Source organism: Panthera onca, chromosome A2, assembly GCF_046562875.1.
Source record: "Panthera onca isolate mPanOnc1 chromosome A2, mPanOnc1 haplotype 2, whole genome shotgun sequence".
Lineage (NCBI taxonomy): Eukaryota > Metazoa > Chordata > Mammalia > Carnivora > Felidae > Panthera > Panthera onca.
This window is the reverse complement of record NC_138340.1, coordinates 8,093,928-8,110,478: the sequence shown is the minus strand read 5'-3', so window position 1 is coordinate 8,110,478 and position 16,551 is coordinate 8,093,928. Positions and strand designations below refer to the sequence as shown.

Here is a 16,551-nt window from a genome sequence, read left to right as displayed (position 1 = left end):
CCTTGCGTCAGGCTCTGTGCTGACAGCTTAGAGCCTGGAGCCTGCTTCAGATTGTCTCCCTCTCTCTCTGCCCCTCCCCTGCCCACCCTCTGTTCTCTGTCTCTCAAAAATGAATAAACGTGAAAAAAAAATTTTTTTTTTTAATTTTTTTTTAAGACAAAACCACTGCCCACCCACACAAACCCTCCCAGAAAGGCTCAGGCCTGACTGTGGCCAGTCCTCATCCTGCCCTCCCACAGCCTCAGCCCCTCTGTGACCCTGACCTTAGTCACCACCTCCAGTTTTCTGTGTGCCTGGCTGGTGTGTACCTCCCCCACTGGGCCTAACTCCAAGGGGCAACCAACCAGGCAGGAGCCCAGGTTGTGGCGGGGCACACAGCAAGCTCAGCGGCCTCTGCGGAGTGAGGACCACTCGGTGGCTGAGACCCAAGGTTACTTTACCTGGAGACGGGTTTCTAGAGCATCGAATACACACCAGGCACCATGCAAAGGGCTGGGGCACACCCAGGAACAAGGCCCCACCAACAGGGCGCTCACCTTCTACTGGGTGGTGGTGGACAATAAACCAAATACATAAAGAGAACAATGACAGGGAGGGACAAGTGCTTCCAAGAAAAATTAAGCAGGGCAGGAGGATGGAGTAACAGGGTGGAGGCATTTTAGCAGTGGGGCCAGGCAGGCCCTGTTGAGGAGGAGACATCTGACCACAGGCCTGATGGAGGTGACAGATGATCCATCAGGTTATCTCAAGGAAAAGAGCTTTCCAGGCAGAGAAAATGGCATGTGCAAAGGCCCTGAGGAGGGAATGTATTTCACATGTTTGAGGAACAGTGAGGACCCCAGTATAGACAAAACAGAACAAGTAAGGGAGAAATAGGGGCAGATGAGGGAGAGAGGGGAGAGAGGTGATGGAGCGGTAGGGGGGGTGGGGGCGCAAGGAGACCATGCAGGGCCTTCGGGTGGTAGCGAAGACTTCAGTTTTCATACAGAGAGAACGGGAAGCCACGGTGGGTTCTGAGCAGAGGCAGAATATATTCTCAATAGGACCCGTCTACAGCCACTATAGGGAGAACGCCTGGGGTGGGCAGGGAGGGAGGTCGGAAGGTACAAGACTTAGGAGGAGATAACTGCCCTTGTTCAGGTGGGCAGTGATGTTAGACAGAATAATACAGAGAGTGAGGCGCCTGGGTGGCCAGTCAGTTAAGCGTCCGTCCGACTCCTGGTTTTCGGCTCAGGTCATGATCTCGTGGTTCGTGAGTTCCGAGCCCCGCGTCAGGCTCTGCACTGTCAGTGTGGAACCCGCTTGGGATTCGCTCTCTCCCTCTCTCTCTGTCCTTCCCCTGCTCATGCTCACTCTCTCTCAAAATAAATAAACTAGGGGCGCCTGGGTGGCTCAGTCGGTTAAGCGTCCGACTTCAGCTCAGGTCACGATCTCGCGGTCCGCGAGTTCGAGCCCCACGTCGGGCTCTGGGCTGACGGCTCAGAGCCTGACGGCTCAGAGCCTGGAGCCTGCTTCCGATTCTGTGTCTCCCTCTCTCTCTGCCCCTCCCCCGTTCATGCTCTGTCTCTCTCTGTCTCAAAAATAAATAAACGTTAAAAAAAAAAAATTAAAAAAAAAAAAAACAAAATAAATAAACTAAAAAAAATTTTTAAAAAAAGAAGATACAGATAGGAACACTAATAGCAAAGCTCTCCATGTACCAAGATGGAGAATTTTTTTCTTTTTGAGAAATCAACAAGCTGATTCTAAAACTTATTATGTAAAGACAAAGGAACTAGACTAGCCAAAACAATTCTGAAAGTGAATAACAAAAGATTTAAAGACTTATTATAAAGTAATAAAGAAATGTGGTTTTGCCCAAAGGACAGACACACAGATCAATGTTAGAAAATCGGGGCGCCCGGGTTAAGTGCCCGACTCTTGATTTTGGCTCAGGTCATGATCTCACTGTTGTGAGATGGGAGTCCCAAGTCAGGCTCAGCATCGGGCATGGAACCTACTTAAGATTCTCTCCCTCTCTTCTCTGCCCCTCTCCCACTCGCACGCACGCTCTCTCTCTCTCTCTCTCTCTCTCTCTCTCTCAGTTGAGTGTCCAACTCTTGATTTCAGCTCAGGTCATGATCCCAAGGTCGTGAGCCCTGCGTCAGGTTCCGTGCTTAGCGTGGAGCCTGCTTAAGATTCTCTCTCCCTTTTCCCCTCTCCCCTGCTCGCTTTCACGGTCTCCCTCTAAAATAAGAAAAGAAAAGAAAATAGAATCCGGAACGGACCCACGCCAATACGGCCCACTGACTTCTGACACAGGAACCTCAATGGGGAAAAGAAGTCTTTTCAATAGACAATACTCACACAATTGGACATTCATACGCAAAGAAATAACCTCAGTTTATACCTCATAAATCATAAAAAATTAACTCGAAATGTCTATTTATGAGTCACACAGAGACACGCACAAGAATGTTTCTATCAGCATTATTCATAATCACCAGGAACTGGAGACAACGCACTGTCCTTTAGTTGAATGGTTCAACAGACAGTGGCCCGGCCATACCATGAAGGACTCCTCCTCGGCAACAGAAAGGACTGAATGGCTCACGCATTCAGCCTAGATGGTGCTCCAACCTGTTATGCAGAATGAAACACGGCTCAAAAGCTGCATGAGTCCATTTACACAAGAGTCCGAAAAAGCCAAAACCATAGGACGGGGAACTCGGGCAAGGAGCAGGTGCCCGGGTGCAGGGGGCGGAGAGGAAGTGACCACAAAAGGGCACAGGGGGACTTGTGGGGGGCCTGGAAGGGTTCCATGTGTTGACTGTGGTGATGGTCACGCACCTCTGCTGTTTGTCAAAGGAGAGCTATAGGCTAAAAATGGGCAGGGCTTACGGTATGTAAATTATACCTCGAGGGTGGAAAACAAGCCAAATGGGCAAGCTCTCTATGTGCTGAGGATACACTAAGATCTCCAAGAAATGCTGTCAAGTAAGAATCTCCCTGCTCCTAACAGCGTGTAAAAGTGTGTATGGGGGAGGAGGGAATAAACACACGCGTGTCTGCTTCTGTTTGTACACACAGCAACCAGGAAGGGTGGTCAGCCGTGAGGGTGCCGGCTGTAGGGGCGGGCAGGTAGCAAGGCCTCTCTCTCTCTCTCTCCATCCTTTCTGGTGTTTTTGAACTTGGTGCCATATTGAGCTTATTACCGATTTAAGTTTTTTTTTTTTAACATTTATTCATTTTTTGATAGAGAGAAACAGAGCGTGAGCGGGGGCGGAGGAGGGGCAGAGAGAGAGGAAAACACAGACTCTGAAGCAGACTCCAGGCTCTGAACTGACAACACAGAGACTGACGCCGGGCTCGAACTCACGGACCACCGTGAGATCATCACCTGAGCCGAAGTCGGACGCTTAGCTGACAGAGCCCCCCAGGCGCCCCGAACATATTAACCAATTTAAACGATTATATTAAAAAGAACCTTTGGGGCGCCTGGGTGGCTCAGTCGGCTGAGCGCCTGATTCTTGGTTTCAGCTCAGGTCATGCTCTCACAGTTGGTGAGTTCGAGCCCTGCATCGATCTCACTGCTGTCAGTGCAGAACCTGCTTTGGATCCTCTGTCCTCCTCGCCCGCTGACCCTTCCCCCCACTTGCTCAGGTGCGCACGCACTCTCTCTCTCTCTCTCGCTCAAAAAAAAAAATAAAAAACTTAAAAATTATTAAAAAATTAAATAAAATAAAAAGAAACTTTGGTGCTTCCAAAGCATAGTATATGAAAAGGAGAGAAAGAGTTAACTACCGTAGGGAGAGCTGATCGACACCACCTTAACCAAGAGATCAAGGTCAACATCACCGTGATAAGACGCGTTGATAACATGGAGCCCAAATAGGATGTGGAGAGAAGGGTTTCTGGCTTGTGTGGTATTCTTCTCCCCACACCCAGAGTGCCAGTCTAATCATGGAAATCCCAGATAAACCCAAATTGAAGGCCATTCTATTAAATGCCAAAGGCATGAAAACCAAGGGAAGTCAGTGGTGGGTGCTGTGTCACCGACCAGCAAAGATGGAGGAGGAGCGGCGACTCCAATGCAAAGTGGCACCCCGGGTGGGGTCCGGGGACAGGAAAAGGACATAAGGGGGGAAACTGGGGAAATCTGCAGAAAGTCTGCCTTTCCTTAGTGGTAACAATCTACCACAGTTAATGTCTCAGTGGTAAGAAACGTACAATGGTAAGGTAAGACGTAAGCACAGGGAAGGATGGGATACGGGAGCCCTCTGTGCTGTCTTTGCAACTTTGCCGTAAAACTTAAAAACTTGTTTATTTTCTGTAAATCAAAAACTGTTCCCAAATAAAAAAAAAAATGTATGGGGCGCCTGGGTGCCTCAGTCGGTTGAGCGTCCGACTTCGGCTCAGGTCATGATCTCACTGTCCGTGAGTTCGAGCCCCGCGTCGGGCTCTGTGCTGACAGCTCAGAGCCTGGAGCCTGTTTCAGATTCCGTGTCTCCCTCTCTCTCTGCCCCTCCCCTGTTCATGCTCTGTCTCTGTCTCAAAAATAAATAAACGTTAAAAAAAAATGTATTACAAATAAAACAAAGGCAAAAACTCCTCAAGACACTGAAGAGCAGGGACTTGGCACGAGGTGGACACATTATGGCAAGACTCTGGACTGTCACACATGAGCTCATAATGGTGTCGGGGAGAATGGGGAACATTTACGCACAGAAATGCAGAAAAAGGATCTGGCAAGAGCCACACACTGATGGACGTGGTTCCCTACAAAGGGTAACAGGAACCTCTGCCTTTCTCTGCGCACGTCTGAAAGGAACGCATTTTATTTTACAATGAACAAACCTTAAATTTAAAAAGAAAAGAAAAATCAAGCTGATGTGTCGTTGTCGGCCCAGTGCCGACAGAGCCTCCCCACCTCCGACGGCCACCTGCCCTGGGCTCCCCAGGGAGCTGTGCCAGGCCCTGCCACCAAGAGATGTCAGCGGGGCAGACGCCATAGAAGCCGGACTTCCGTCTAAACAGCTTCTACCCACGTGAGGGGAACTTAGTATTGCAAGACAAGACATGCCAACCCAAACCACAGGAAGCGTCCCTCCTCAAGCTGAGAGGACGGCTCACGGTCTCTGGTCACAGCCCCCCAATCCTGACTGCTAGATCCCTAGCACTCCATCGCCCCCCCCCCCCCAAGGTAACAGAACCACGTTTGAAGGCATCCTCCTTAAAACCGCTGGCTCCCTGGCCACAGGGCCAGCTGGGGGCCTCCTAGACAAGGAGGCTGTGACCCTCCAGAGGACCCTGTCCATCAGCACAGAACACAGAGGCCCCGTGGCCTGGGACAGACAGGGCTGTGTCCCACACCCACCACGGGGGCTTCCTCCAGGGCTGGCCTGGCCGTGCCAGGGTGTATCACCCAGCAGGCGGGTGTCACCCCAGCTGGGACAGTTCCTGCTTGCTTTGCTCGCCAGCCAGCCTGCCAGTCCCTAAGACTCTTATCGCTGGGAAAATGTGTATCATGGAGCGGAGTCTCCAGGATGCCTCCTCCTACATCTGGGTGTGGGGGTGTCACCAGGGGCCTGGGGAGCTCTGCTGGCCGCTTGTCTACACCCCACGGGTCTGTGGTCTGAACAGGTTCAACTTTAGCCAAAGGAAGTCTCCCACTACAGAGCATCGGTTTTCCGTGCTGCAGCTCATGACCAGAATCCCCCCGAGTTTTAAGTTGGCCCGGGGAGGGGTCCGGCCCCGCGCGCTGGTATTTTTATGACATCTCCCCCTGGCTCCCTGTGGGAGGATGACCCCCTCGTGGCCTCCTTTCCGTGGTTCTGCTCTGGTCCAAGTGGGCACTCGGACAACCTGCCTTCAGACCTCGGGGCCCCACAGCGAATGTGTTCAACCAGCACCCAGGTACACGGCAAGAATTAAATGGGTAGCACACCGGCAGCCCGGAGGGGCCTCAGTTGCCCCAGCCCAGGGTGGGGCTCCCTTAGAGCTAGAGAAGCCAGAGCAGAGAGACATCCATGCTTGGCTGGCCTCAGGGTCTTAGCACAGTACTGTCATTACTCGGTGTCAACAGACAAATCACAGCCCTTCCTGTAAAGACAAGGTGCCTGCTTCTGTTCTCCCTAGAGCACCCCACGCCCCACCTCACCGCTGTGCACCCCAGTGATGAGTCCTGGTGCGTCCTCCGGGCCCCTTCTCAATGAACGTTGTCTGTGCAGCAAAATGAATCCAATTCTGGTTTCTAGATATATCCATTCAACAAATATGCATGATCCTACTACATAGCAGGACAGCAATGAACACACAGACACAAACCCCTGCCCGTGAGAACCTCCCATTCTGGTGGGACAGAGAGTAAACTAATAACGAAAATAAGTTCAGGTGCTAATAAGAGCTCTGAAGAGGGGCGCCTGGGTGGCTCTATCAGTTAAGCATCTGACTTTTTTTTTTTTTTGGGTGGGCGGGGGGGTGGGGTGGGGGGGGAAGGGGTAGAGAGAGAGGGAGAGAGAGAGAGAATCCCAAGCTGTTTCCGCACCAGCAACACTGAGCCTGATGCAGGGCTTGAACTCACCAACCATGAGATCACGGCCTGAGCTGAAATCAAGAGTCAGACACAACCGACTGAGCCACCCAGGCGCCCCTGCGACCAGCTTTTGATTTCAGCTCAGGTCACAATCTCATGGTCCGTGAGTTGGAGCCCCGTCTGCACTGAAAGTACGGAGCCTGCTTGGGATTCTCTGTCTCTCTCTCTCAAATAAATAAACATTAAAAAGAAAAAGAGCTCTGAAGAAAACACATCAGGGCAGGGGTCTGAGAGAGTGCCAGGCCCCGTGTGAGCCGGGGTAGGTAAGGGACCGCCTGGCACTGAGGTGAGGTTTCAGCACGGACCCAAGAAGACAGGGGCAGCACAGGTCACGCAGAACTCTGGACACAGAGGAGATGTGACTGAAGGCAGAAAAAGGCCACAGGGGAGAGTGAGCCCGGGGGTCTGGGGAGCAGGCCGCGTGGCCAGAGGGGTGAAGGAGGAGAGAATGGCAGGAGGTGAGGTGGGAGCCAGGCAGGGTCGTGTGCAGAGGAGGGTCGTGCCCTAACTCGGGTCCACAGGCACCCAGTGGGGGTGGGGGGCGGGGGCAGGAGCCGAGAAGGCCGGATGGAGACGACCGCTCCGGTTCAGGACGTGCTGACGTGGGGGCACCGGGGAGGACCCCCCCCCCGACCAGCCCCACGCCAACCCCAGCGAAGCAGCCGCTTGCGGCGTCTTGGCCGCCGCGGCCGGGAAGGCGAGGACTGCACACGCGGAGCTGCCACCGTCCCGTGTCCTCCCCGCCCGCCTTCCCCAGAGGCATGCCGCGTCCGTGGGCAAACCCCGGGACTAGGCGACTAGGAGGAGGCTCGACACCGGCCACCGAGAAGCCGGTCTGTGTACCATGAGCACTAGGCAGCCGTGAAGAAGGGAGGATCATGGGGGGCACTTGGGATGCGCACCGGCTCACGTACGGACGGGCCGGGTCACTATATTCTACACCTGAAACCAGCATAACGCTGTACGCTAACCTACTGGAAATTAAAATTAGAACAGGAAAGGGAAAGGAAAGGGCCTACGGATAACAGGGCCCGAGCCGGGACCCACAGCCAGGCAGGAGGGGCACAAAGGTACAAATGGAGCAAGCGGTCGCCGGTCTGCTCCACGCCAGCTCCTGCCCGCCCTCCTCACCTCGACAGAAGACCTACTGCCTCGTCCAGGAAGCACTCCCTGACCACCACTCCGGCCCAAAGCTCCCCATCAGAACCTCTGTCTTCCACGTGCCTCCTCCGACTCTCACTGTGCCGAGAAGCAGAAGAGAGGACAAGAACCTCTTGGGGCCCACTCGTGGCAGCACCCCCATCCAAACCCAGCCCCTGCTGCTTGCTCTGGTGGCCCCATTCTCCGCTGGAGACAGATGCTGGGTGAAGGAACAGTGGGCAGGCACGGGGACTTGGAGGCCCCCACCTGCCTGCCCCACCCCTGCCCCTCAGCCGCCTCATCTGTAAAACGGGACCGACCCAAAATGACCCCCAGACAGCGCTCAGTGTCGCGCTCACACGCAAGTGCATCAAAGACGCGCGAGGTCCATTCGGTGTGGGACAAAAAGACCAGAGCCACCCCGACTGCCACTGAAGGAGGCCCATCAAGCAACTGAGGGGTGCACCCGGCCCCGCAAGGACCCAGGGAAGGTCTGGATTATTCCTCCACACCTGGCCTGGTTCCAGAAATCTCTGAGGTCACTCTGAGGTACAGACAGCGCAGGAGGAGTGAAAACCAACTTGATGAAGCTGGGCCAAGGGTCAAGGGTGCTACTCTAGGTACGGGCCAACAGGCCCAGTGGGGGAGGCCTCCTGAGAAAGTTTGAGGCTCTGGGTTCAGGTTTGGCCCCCCGCAGACCCAGCATCCTTGGGCCAGCCTCTCTGACTCAGTTTCCTCACCAGTAAGCAGCAATCAAGTACAGGCCTCAAAGCGAGTAAGGTGCCTTGCCCTGAGGCCCCAGCGTCGATCATGGCACACAGAGGATGCTGTCATTTCTCATTAGGACAGTCACAGCAACTGCCGCTGGTCCCGCTCCTCCATTCCTTACCCCTCTGGGGGAGGTGGTGGGGGAGGGGGGGTGGGCAGGAAACTCCAACACAGCAAGACCTCTGGGATGTGTTAAGTGGTTGGAAAGCAAGTTGCCAAGCCACGTAAGTGGGGTGGCCCCAGTTCTAGAAAGCAGATATGCTGAAAAAGAACCAACTGCTGGCAGTGCCATATATTTGTCCCGGCAAGGACACCTGGACACAAATACGCAAGAGGGGTCTGGCAGGATCCACCCCAACCTGACCATGGCGTTCCCACGTGGAGCCAGGAGGGCGGGACAGGGCTGGCGGTGCATTCTTCCCCATCGGTCAGTTTCCCTCTGCACAAGAACAGGGTCTTTGGTGTTTTACTCGCATAATTCAAATGCAGGGAGAGTAGGCCTCCCATGGGCACTTTCCCGACCCTCACATGCCTCCTGGGTCTCACCTCCGCCTCAGTTCCTTTTCCAAGAGGACAGCAGGTACACGGCAGGCCGGTACGTGAAGCCCTCTGTTCGTGCCCTTCCCTCTGCCTGGGACACCGTTCCCTGGGGTCTTGGAGGGGCTGGCTCCATCTCGGGGCACCCGCTGACCACCTGTCTGAAGCAGCCTCCACCCCGCCACTCTCTCCCTCCCCCTACCATTTTCGCTGCACTTCACCTTCAGAAAGCTGTTCATTTAACCTTTCACCAGATCTCTGCCCTTCTTGGTGCCGGCCGGGTTCCGACCACCTGGCCCGGCAGGTGCCACTGAAGGCGTGCCAGCCGGGCACACAGCTAACAACCTCGAAGAGTGCCGAAAGCCAGAAGCTGCTCGCTCCGTCACCTCGGCCCCATCCACAGACACAAGTGCCACAGCATCCACTATGCACTCCACGCCTTGCCATCCCTGACGTCCCCGAGCATCTGGCTCTGGGGGACACAGTCCCAGCTAGAGGCCCGGCTCCTGAGCTCCTCCCTGTGTGACTTCGAGTCAGTTCCCCTCTCCGGCCTCAGTTTCTTCACCTGCAAATCAAGGATGCTAAGAGCAGCACCCCAGGGCTGCTGGGACTGCATGGTCCAGTGTCCCCAGGGTATGGCACAGAGTGATTCTCCACAAACATCACCTCTTACTGTGTCATAAACATCCAGCCGCAGGTGAAACCAAATGAGCCACCCGGCTCCCTGTTCAAGCTGAGGGTGACTGCAAGAGGGAAAGCACCCAGCAGAGGCCTCCCTGCCGACACTAACAGGAACCCAGAACGCACCCAGAAGCAGGAGTCTTTTCTCTCCAGCGCCTTCTTGCTTCAGAGGCAAGGCAATTTTTTCCTTTTATTCAGATCGTAGCGAATGCCCTATAAATATCTCGTTATTGGCTTGCATTTTCCCAGAGCTTTCACACAATAAGGGCTTAATTACAGCATGTGGTTAGCAACCCCAGTAAATTAAGGGTTAGCCGATGTTCCGATTTTTTTCTGCAATCGAGGGCCCTGTAATTTCGGCGTTTTCATTCAAATCTGGGCAGAAGCTTGGCAGACGTGGCCCTGATCCAAATGCAAACACCTGGAGAGACACATGGCTCCATTCCAAACAGCCCCTCCCGCGACCGGTGCCTCTGAACACTCTGAAATCCAGAGCCGTCCACAAGGTCGTCCCCTGCCCCTCACCCGGAAACGACCGGCTTACGACCGGGGGATTTCAATCTGTGTACCTAGCGAGGGCCATTATCCCTGGACAAATAACTCTGCAAAGACACTCGGCGGCCCAGATCTGAGCTTTGGAGAAATTGGTCTCCTGGGCTGGAAACATAATCCCAGCAAGCAAAACCCAACCAAGAACCACACGGGCAGACAACCCACATGCGGAGTTCGGGAGGCATATCTCTTCCCTGGCGTTATACTCCGAGGCTACAACCGCTTTGAACAAGAGGAGATCACACTTCCCCTGGGTCTGGAAACTAACAGGTCTTACACAGCTTTCTGGGTCATTAAATCCTCTTCTAGATCATTCTGAGTAGCTGTTTCCAAGCTGGCTGTCCGACGCACTGTTTGTCCAGCTAATCCGCTACTGTTGGGCATGTCTGCTCCCAATCTCCCGCCACCATCCACTAAATGAGCATCAGTAACTCTCACAGCCAAATATTTGTCCGCAGCCACCATTTCCACCTAGAAACACAGCAGTAACAGGCTCCCGCCAGCATTTCAGGATCTGGCTCACTGGCTAGTTCCGGTTACATGCTCAGAGCTAAAGCCAGAATGATGCCCGCCTGCACGGAGAGGCACTCACTCAGTGTTTGGGCTAAAATAAGCTGCTTTGGAAAAATAAAAAGTAAAAAAATAAAACAAAACAAAACAAAATAAAATAAGGTGCTTTGGGGATGCCTGGGTGGCTCAGTTGGTTAAGCGTCCGACTCTTTGTTTCGGTTCGGGTCATGATTTCATGGTTTGTGAGTTTGAGTCCCACATCGGGCTCCATCCGGACAGTGTGGAGCCTGCTTGGGATTCTCTCTCCCCGTGCCTTCCCCTCTCTCTCTCTCTCAAAAATAAATAAATAAAATTTTAAAAAATTTTATAAAATGAGGTGGGTTTTATATTAACAAGGTAATTATGAATTCCCTTTCTTTACGGAAAGAGTCCTCACACCCAGGGCTTTTACAAGTCACAGGGATCTCCTATTTCACAAGGGTTAGCTCATTTGCTCCTCAGCCCGCTCCCAGGAGAGAGGGAACATCGTGATTCCCATTTTCCGGACGAGGGAACTGAGGCCCGGAGAAGTGAGGTCATTCAGCCAATGTGTGGCCGCGCAGGGACAGCCACATTCCCCCGGGCACCTCCAGGACTCTCCCCCATTCAGGCTGACCCAGGTACTACAGACCACCCAGGCAAAGCAACTTTAGGTACGCACCAAAAGAGAAACGACGGAAAATAGCAGCTTTCATTTGCAAGATCCCCGAAGGGACAAACCAGCCCAAGCGGCGGACCACGTGCCTATACCCCTCAGCCTGGCAGGGACCTAAGGTGCCAACAGTCAGTCACCTGACAAGCATTCGTCCGGCACCCACCGTGTGCCAGACAGCAGTCCCGTGGTGTAGCCATGTCTCCTGGAGGGGCCCATCACCAAAGATCAAATGGAAATGTAGCCAGAGACGGTAGAGACCCATGGGGCAGCTGATTCTTGCTAAAAGAAAAATGGCATTAGGTCATTTGTGAGTTGGCGGCTGGGTCCCGCTCACTGAGATAATCCAGGTAAAGCTGCAAATCAAAGGCGAGGGCCCTCAGCTTGCCCAGGACCAGGTCCGGAACCACCACAGCCGTCCCTCCGCTCAGAGCCCTCCCTGGCCCCCACTGGACCCCAGTACCTGCTAACCTTATCTCCCCCAACTCTCTTGCTATACTGGTCTCCAGGCACACCTTCACCTCAGGGTCTTTGCACTGGCTGTTCCCACAGCCTGGGATGCTCCCCCAGCAAATCTCCACTGATGGCTCCCCCCCACCTCCTTAAGTCTCTACTCAGATGTCACTTTCCTAAGGAGGCCTTCCTTCCCTGACACCCCCATTTAAAACCCTAACCTCCCCCTGCCCTCTCCCTGAGCCTGCTTTTCTTTTCCTTAACAGCTTTCAACTTCAGGCCTGTTTCTTCCTTATCGGCCCCCTGCTGGAAGGCCAGCTTCCCCGGGGTGGGGGTTTTGGTATCTTGCTCAGGGCTGTGTCCGTAGCCACAGAACAGGGCCCCCGGCAAGGACACAGAGTGTTTAGAAAACATTTTTCAAGAACAAATGAAAGCTGCACAGCGCTTTAAGCACTTTTCCCCTCCTAGACACCCTTCCAAGCCATTTAGTCCTCACTCCACCCTCAAGGACAGGCACCAGGTGACTTCACCTGCCCTAAGCGATGAAACACACCCAACTTATAAGGCAAGGGGCTTATAAGTGGATGCTGTTAACAGCCCCATTTCCCAGCTGGGGATACTGAGGCTCAAAGAGGAAAGGCTCACAGGAACAAGCCCAGGCCTGGGGGATTCTCAGCTGGAGGCCTCAACCTCAGCCTCTTCCTGTTCTTCTCTCAAGGAAAAATTTCTCAAGTTCCTCCCTCCATTTAGCTGCGGAGGCTCAACGACCAGGGTCACCAGAGAGGCTCATCCTCCCCCCTCCTTAGGGCCACATGCTGTTACAGGGCAGACGAGCCAAGGGTCTGAAACTCAAAAGTTTCTAGGGCCAGGAGTCTCCAGGCAAATGTAAAACGAGCCTGGGCGAGTACTAGAGAGTAGTGGGGAGTGGGGCAGCACACGTGGCCACTCCTGATCTGACATGGCAGCCGGTGGCTGCTGCTTCTGAGATCCAGGCACTTGGTGCCAAGCAAGTCTCAGGCCCAGGAAGGCCAGAATATGACGACTAAAACGACAGCTGCCATGGGTATAGGGTCAATGCACTCAACACATGTTAACTCACACAGCCGGCCCAGGGACTGCCTAGTAGTTATCACCCCATTTTACGGAAAAGGAACCTGAGTCCACTTGGCCAAAGTCACACAGGCAAACACGATGAAGCCTGGCCTAAGGCCCAGAGCCCGTGTTATTACACCACTAGACTCTGAGGCTCTTTGGGTGTTTGCTAAGCATTGCAAAAACCTGAATTTTGATGCAAAACTTAAATGTTGGTAGCTAACTAAGAACAAAGTATTTTAAACACCATGCAGGTGAAACAAAAGACCAGCAAGCAGGCTTCAGCCCCCAGGGCCACTGATCTGCAACCCGGTACAGGCTGAGTTGGTACAGGCTGAGCTATCTCCCTTGGACCACAGTCTTAGAAAACCAACAAGGAGGAGGCAATGAAACAGAGCAGCCCGTGCTGACCCCCTGGGAACAGGCCCTGGAACTACTCTCTCATTTGTTCTTTGAAACTAGCCAAGATGTCATCTGTAAAGGTCTACAACGCAAAGAAGGAAACAGGTCCTCAGCTGCAACAGTTTGGCCAAACTCACAAGAAGGAGGAGTGGGATTCAAAGCGAGGGCCAGCCCGCTGTCCCCCTGTGGCAAGGCTTGGTAGCTAAGAAACCTTACCCACACTCGGGAAAGAAAAAGAAGTTAGCTCCATTTGAGCAACCCATAACCGAGAAGCTTTTTTAAAACTTTGGCTCTCAGGCCCTGAACTAATGCTCTTAACGATCAAGGTCACATTGCAGGCTTCTGGGAGAAGGTTGCCACAGGAGCCAGCTCGGTACTAGGTGGCTGGGTGGGTGGATAAGAGAGAAAGGCCAGGGGCAGAGACACTGAGGAGAGGCAGGCAGGGAAGAGAGACCCAAGGTCCCCAACACAGAGCCCCCAATTCCTCACTGAACAGCTCTGAGCAAGAGGGCTCAGCTGAGCCTCAGCTGTCTGCTCTGTAAAATGGGACCATAGCAGTGTCAGCCTCAGAAGGCTTAAATGCAGTCCAGTGCATAACCTGAAAGCACTTTAATTCTGATTAGTGTTTGCTGCTGATATGGGAGGGACCAGCATGGTGAATAACAGCCTGGCCGTGCCGACCTACCGTGTGCCAGGCACCGTGCTAAGTGAGCACTTTCAACAAATCAGGTCACTGCAGAATGGCAAGTTGAGGGACCATCACCCTGTTTTTTTGGGGGGGGGGGGTGGAAACTGAGGCTCAGAGAGGCCAGACAACCTGTGCGAGGAGGTCACCAGGCAAATGAAACAGAACTTTGCTGTGTGTCCAGTTAAAGCCTGGGCGGGCAGGCAGGAAAATAACCATGCAAAGGGGCCCACAGCCCAGCCCAAGGCTCAGCCCCGGCCCAGCTGACCCCAGGTCCACACCTTTCCGCCACAGTGGACAACAGGCAAGGTGCCAGAGACAAAGCAGCAAAGGAGGAAATTCATGCCGCTGAGAGCAAAACTCCAGGCCTCTGGGAAGGCAGGGTGGGGCTGGGCACCACTGAGCACTAGCCTGGTGCCCTTGGGCCAAGGATGAGGCTTTTCTGAGCCTTCCTGCTGTGTCTAAGGTAGGGTAACAGAACCTCCACCCCTCTCACTCCCTGTGGGATCCGAGAGGCTGACAAACTGAACTCAGCCTGGAGCCTTCGAGATGAACATTAACCCTTACTGCAGATAACAACAACAACAACAACCATGATGATGACTGGGATGTTATCATTTGGCAGCCACAGGCACAAATGGAGCCGTTCCCAGAATGGAGAAGTGACAGCCCATCTGGGAGGCAGAAGGGCAAGAGGCGGGGGAAGGGAGAAGAAAGAACCAAACACCCCTGGAGGGCTCACTGCCAGTTCTCATTCATCAGCAGCTTCCTGAATCCGGGCAAAGAGTGGAGTTTGCCCACTGGATAGATGAGCAAACCGAGGCTTCTCAGGGCTGCCCAAAGGCCTGATCAGGCTCCAAAGAGGGCCCCCAATTTGCAGACTTTTGCTTGGGAGCTGACCCCAAGAGCACCCTGACAAGGGCCAGGAAAGAATCCTGCAGAAAGTACCCCCTCCCAGGGTCCTACTTCCAACCGATAGGGGAGTTCAAGTTTCATCCTTCAGCTCCCTTGTTCCCAGCATGCTCCCAGCCCAGCCCACCCCACCCAGGACTACAGAGATGGGGCCAGACAGTGGGGAACTGCCAGGGCACTGATGGGCAGACTAACATAAGGACGGACACCCGGACAGACAGACAAAGGGATCCGTTTGGGAGAGAAGCCAGCGTTTGTCAGGGACCAAGTTTAGAGTTAGCCTGGGAGAACCAGACAACAGAGTCCCCTAGGGTACAGCCAGTCAGACGGCAGAGGCCAGCCAGGGTAACCCAACAGAGGGATGGCTAAGTCTGCGAGCGGCACGGACAGGCGGCCAGACAGCACAGGTCACCCTAGACAGCTAGCCAGGCAGCAGGGGGCTGCCCTGAGGGACTGGACAGATGGACAGCCAAATGGTAGTGGCAAGGAGTTCTATCGAGGACAGAGACAGCCAACCAGACGGCATGGGCTGCTCCAGATAAATGAACAGCCAGCCAGACCGCAGGGGTCGAACCAATAGGTACCTAGCTGGCAGGTTTCGGACAGACAGAGAGAGAAGGGGGACCTAACCCTGACCCACAGGCAACCAGATGGTAGGATTCAGCCACGAAAGCTGGGGATCTGAGAGTCGGCGACGGTCCACCGCAATTCCTGGCCCCCGCCCCCCCCCGTCGGCGAAACGCCCCCAAGGGTCTGAGCCGGCTCCGCAGCCCCTGCAGGAAGCCCTCCGCCCAGGGCGTCCCACAGAGCCCGCCTCCCTGTCCCCGTCCCCGTCGCGGGCACGCAAGCGCCGCAGTTACGCCGGCTGCGCAGGGCGCGCCATTCCCGGTCCGCCCTCCGCGCCCTAGGCCGCCGCCCGCCCGCCGCCGCCGCCGCCGCCGCGCTCGCTCACCGGCCTACGAAGTTCTCGAGCACGGAGCTCTTGCCGGCGCTCTGGCCGCCCACCACGGCGATCTGAGGCAGGTCCAGGTGGCAGCTCTGGCCGATGGAGCTGAAAGCGTCCTGCAGCTTGTTGACCAGCGGGATCAGCTCTTCCATCCCGCGGTTGCCCATGGCGCCGGCGGCCCCGGCCCGAGCGCCCCGCGCTCCCCGCCTGCCCCCGGCCCTTAACGACGCGGCCCCGCGGCGTCCGCGGCCGTTGCTCCCCGCCCGCCCGGGCCTCGGCGCGACGCCCGCTCCCGGCTCGGCCTCACAGTCGCCGCCTCATCCGGTTCTCAGACGACACCGACCCGAGCGACCTCCCGCCCGGGCCCCGGGGCTGCGCCCAAAGCCCTCACACTTCCCCCGATTGGTCGGTCGCGCTGCCACTCGTAAACAGGAGCCAGTGAAGATGAGGTATAGGGCTACGGCTGAATGATCCTTCCTCCTGGGGACCTCGCGGTGGGCTCATTGGACTCAAGAACTGTCGTTTTTGTGCAAGAGCCAATAGGGCCGGGCAGCGAATTGTCAAGGCCAGGAGGCGGTGCTTCGGGAAAAGGCAATGTTGGCCCGGCC

At 54.9% G+C, this 16,551-nt stretch overlaps 1 protein-coding gene across 8 annotated transcripts in view; it reads right to left on the bottom strand.

Moving 5' to 3' along the window:
- The window catches only part of DNM2 (dynamin 2), an 89,106-nt gene extending 72,811 nt beyond the window's left edge, over positions 1 to 16,295 (bottom strand). For 5 of the 8 annotated variants that reach the window (XM_078443392.2, XM_078443394.2, XM_078443396.2 and 2 more), the window contains exon 1: positions 15,950 to 16,294. In XM_078443392.2, coding sequence (XP_078299518.1) covers positions 15,950 to 16,110 — 161 coding nt within the window. In that variant the 5' untranslated portion in view covers positions 16,111 to 16,294. Of the gene's footprint in view, positions 1 to 15,949 lie in introns of all 8 variants that reach the window. The other 3 variants (XM_078443398.2, XM_078443395.2, XM_078443400.2) reach the window with 2 other exon arrangements.
- Between the last annotated feature and the right edge of the window lie 256 nt (positions 16,296 to 16,551).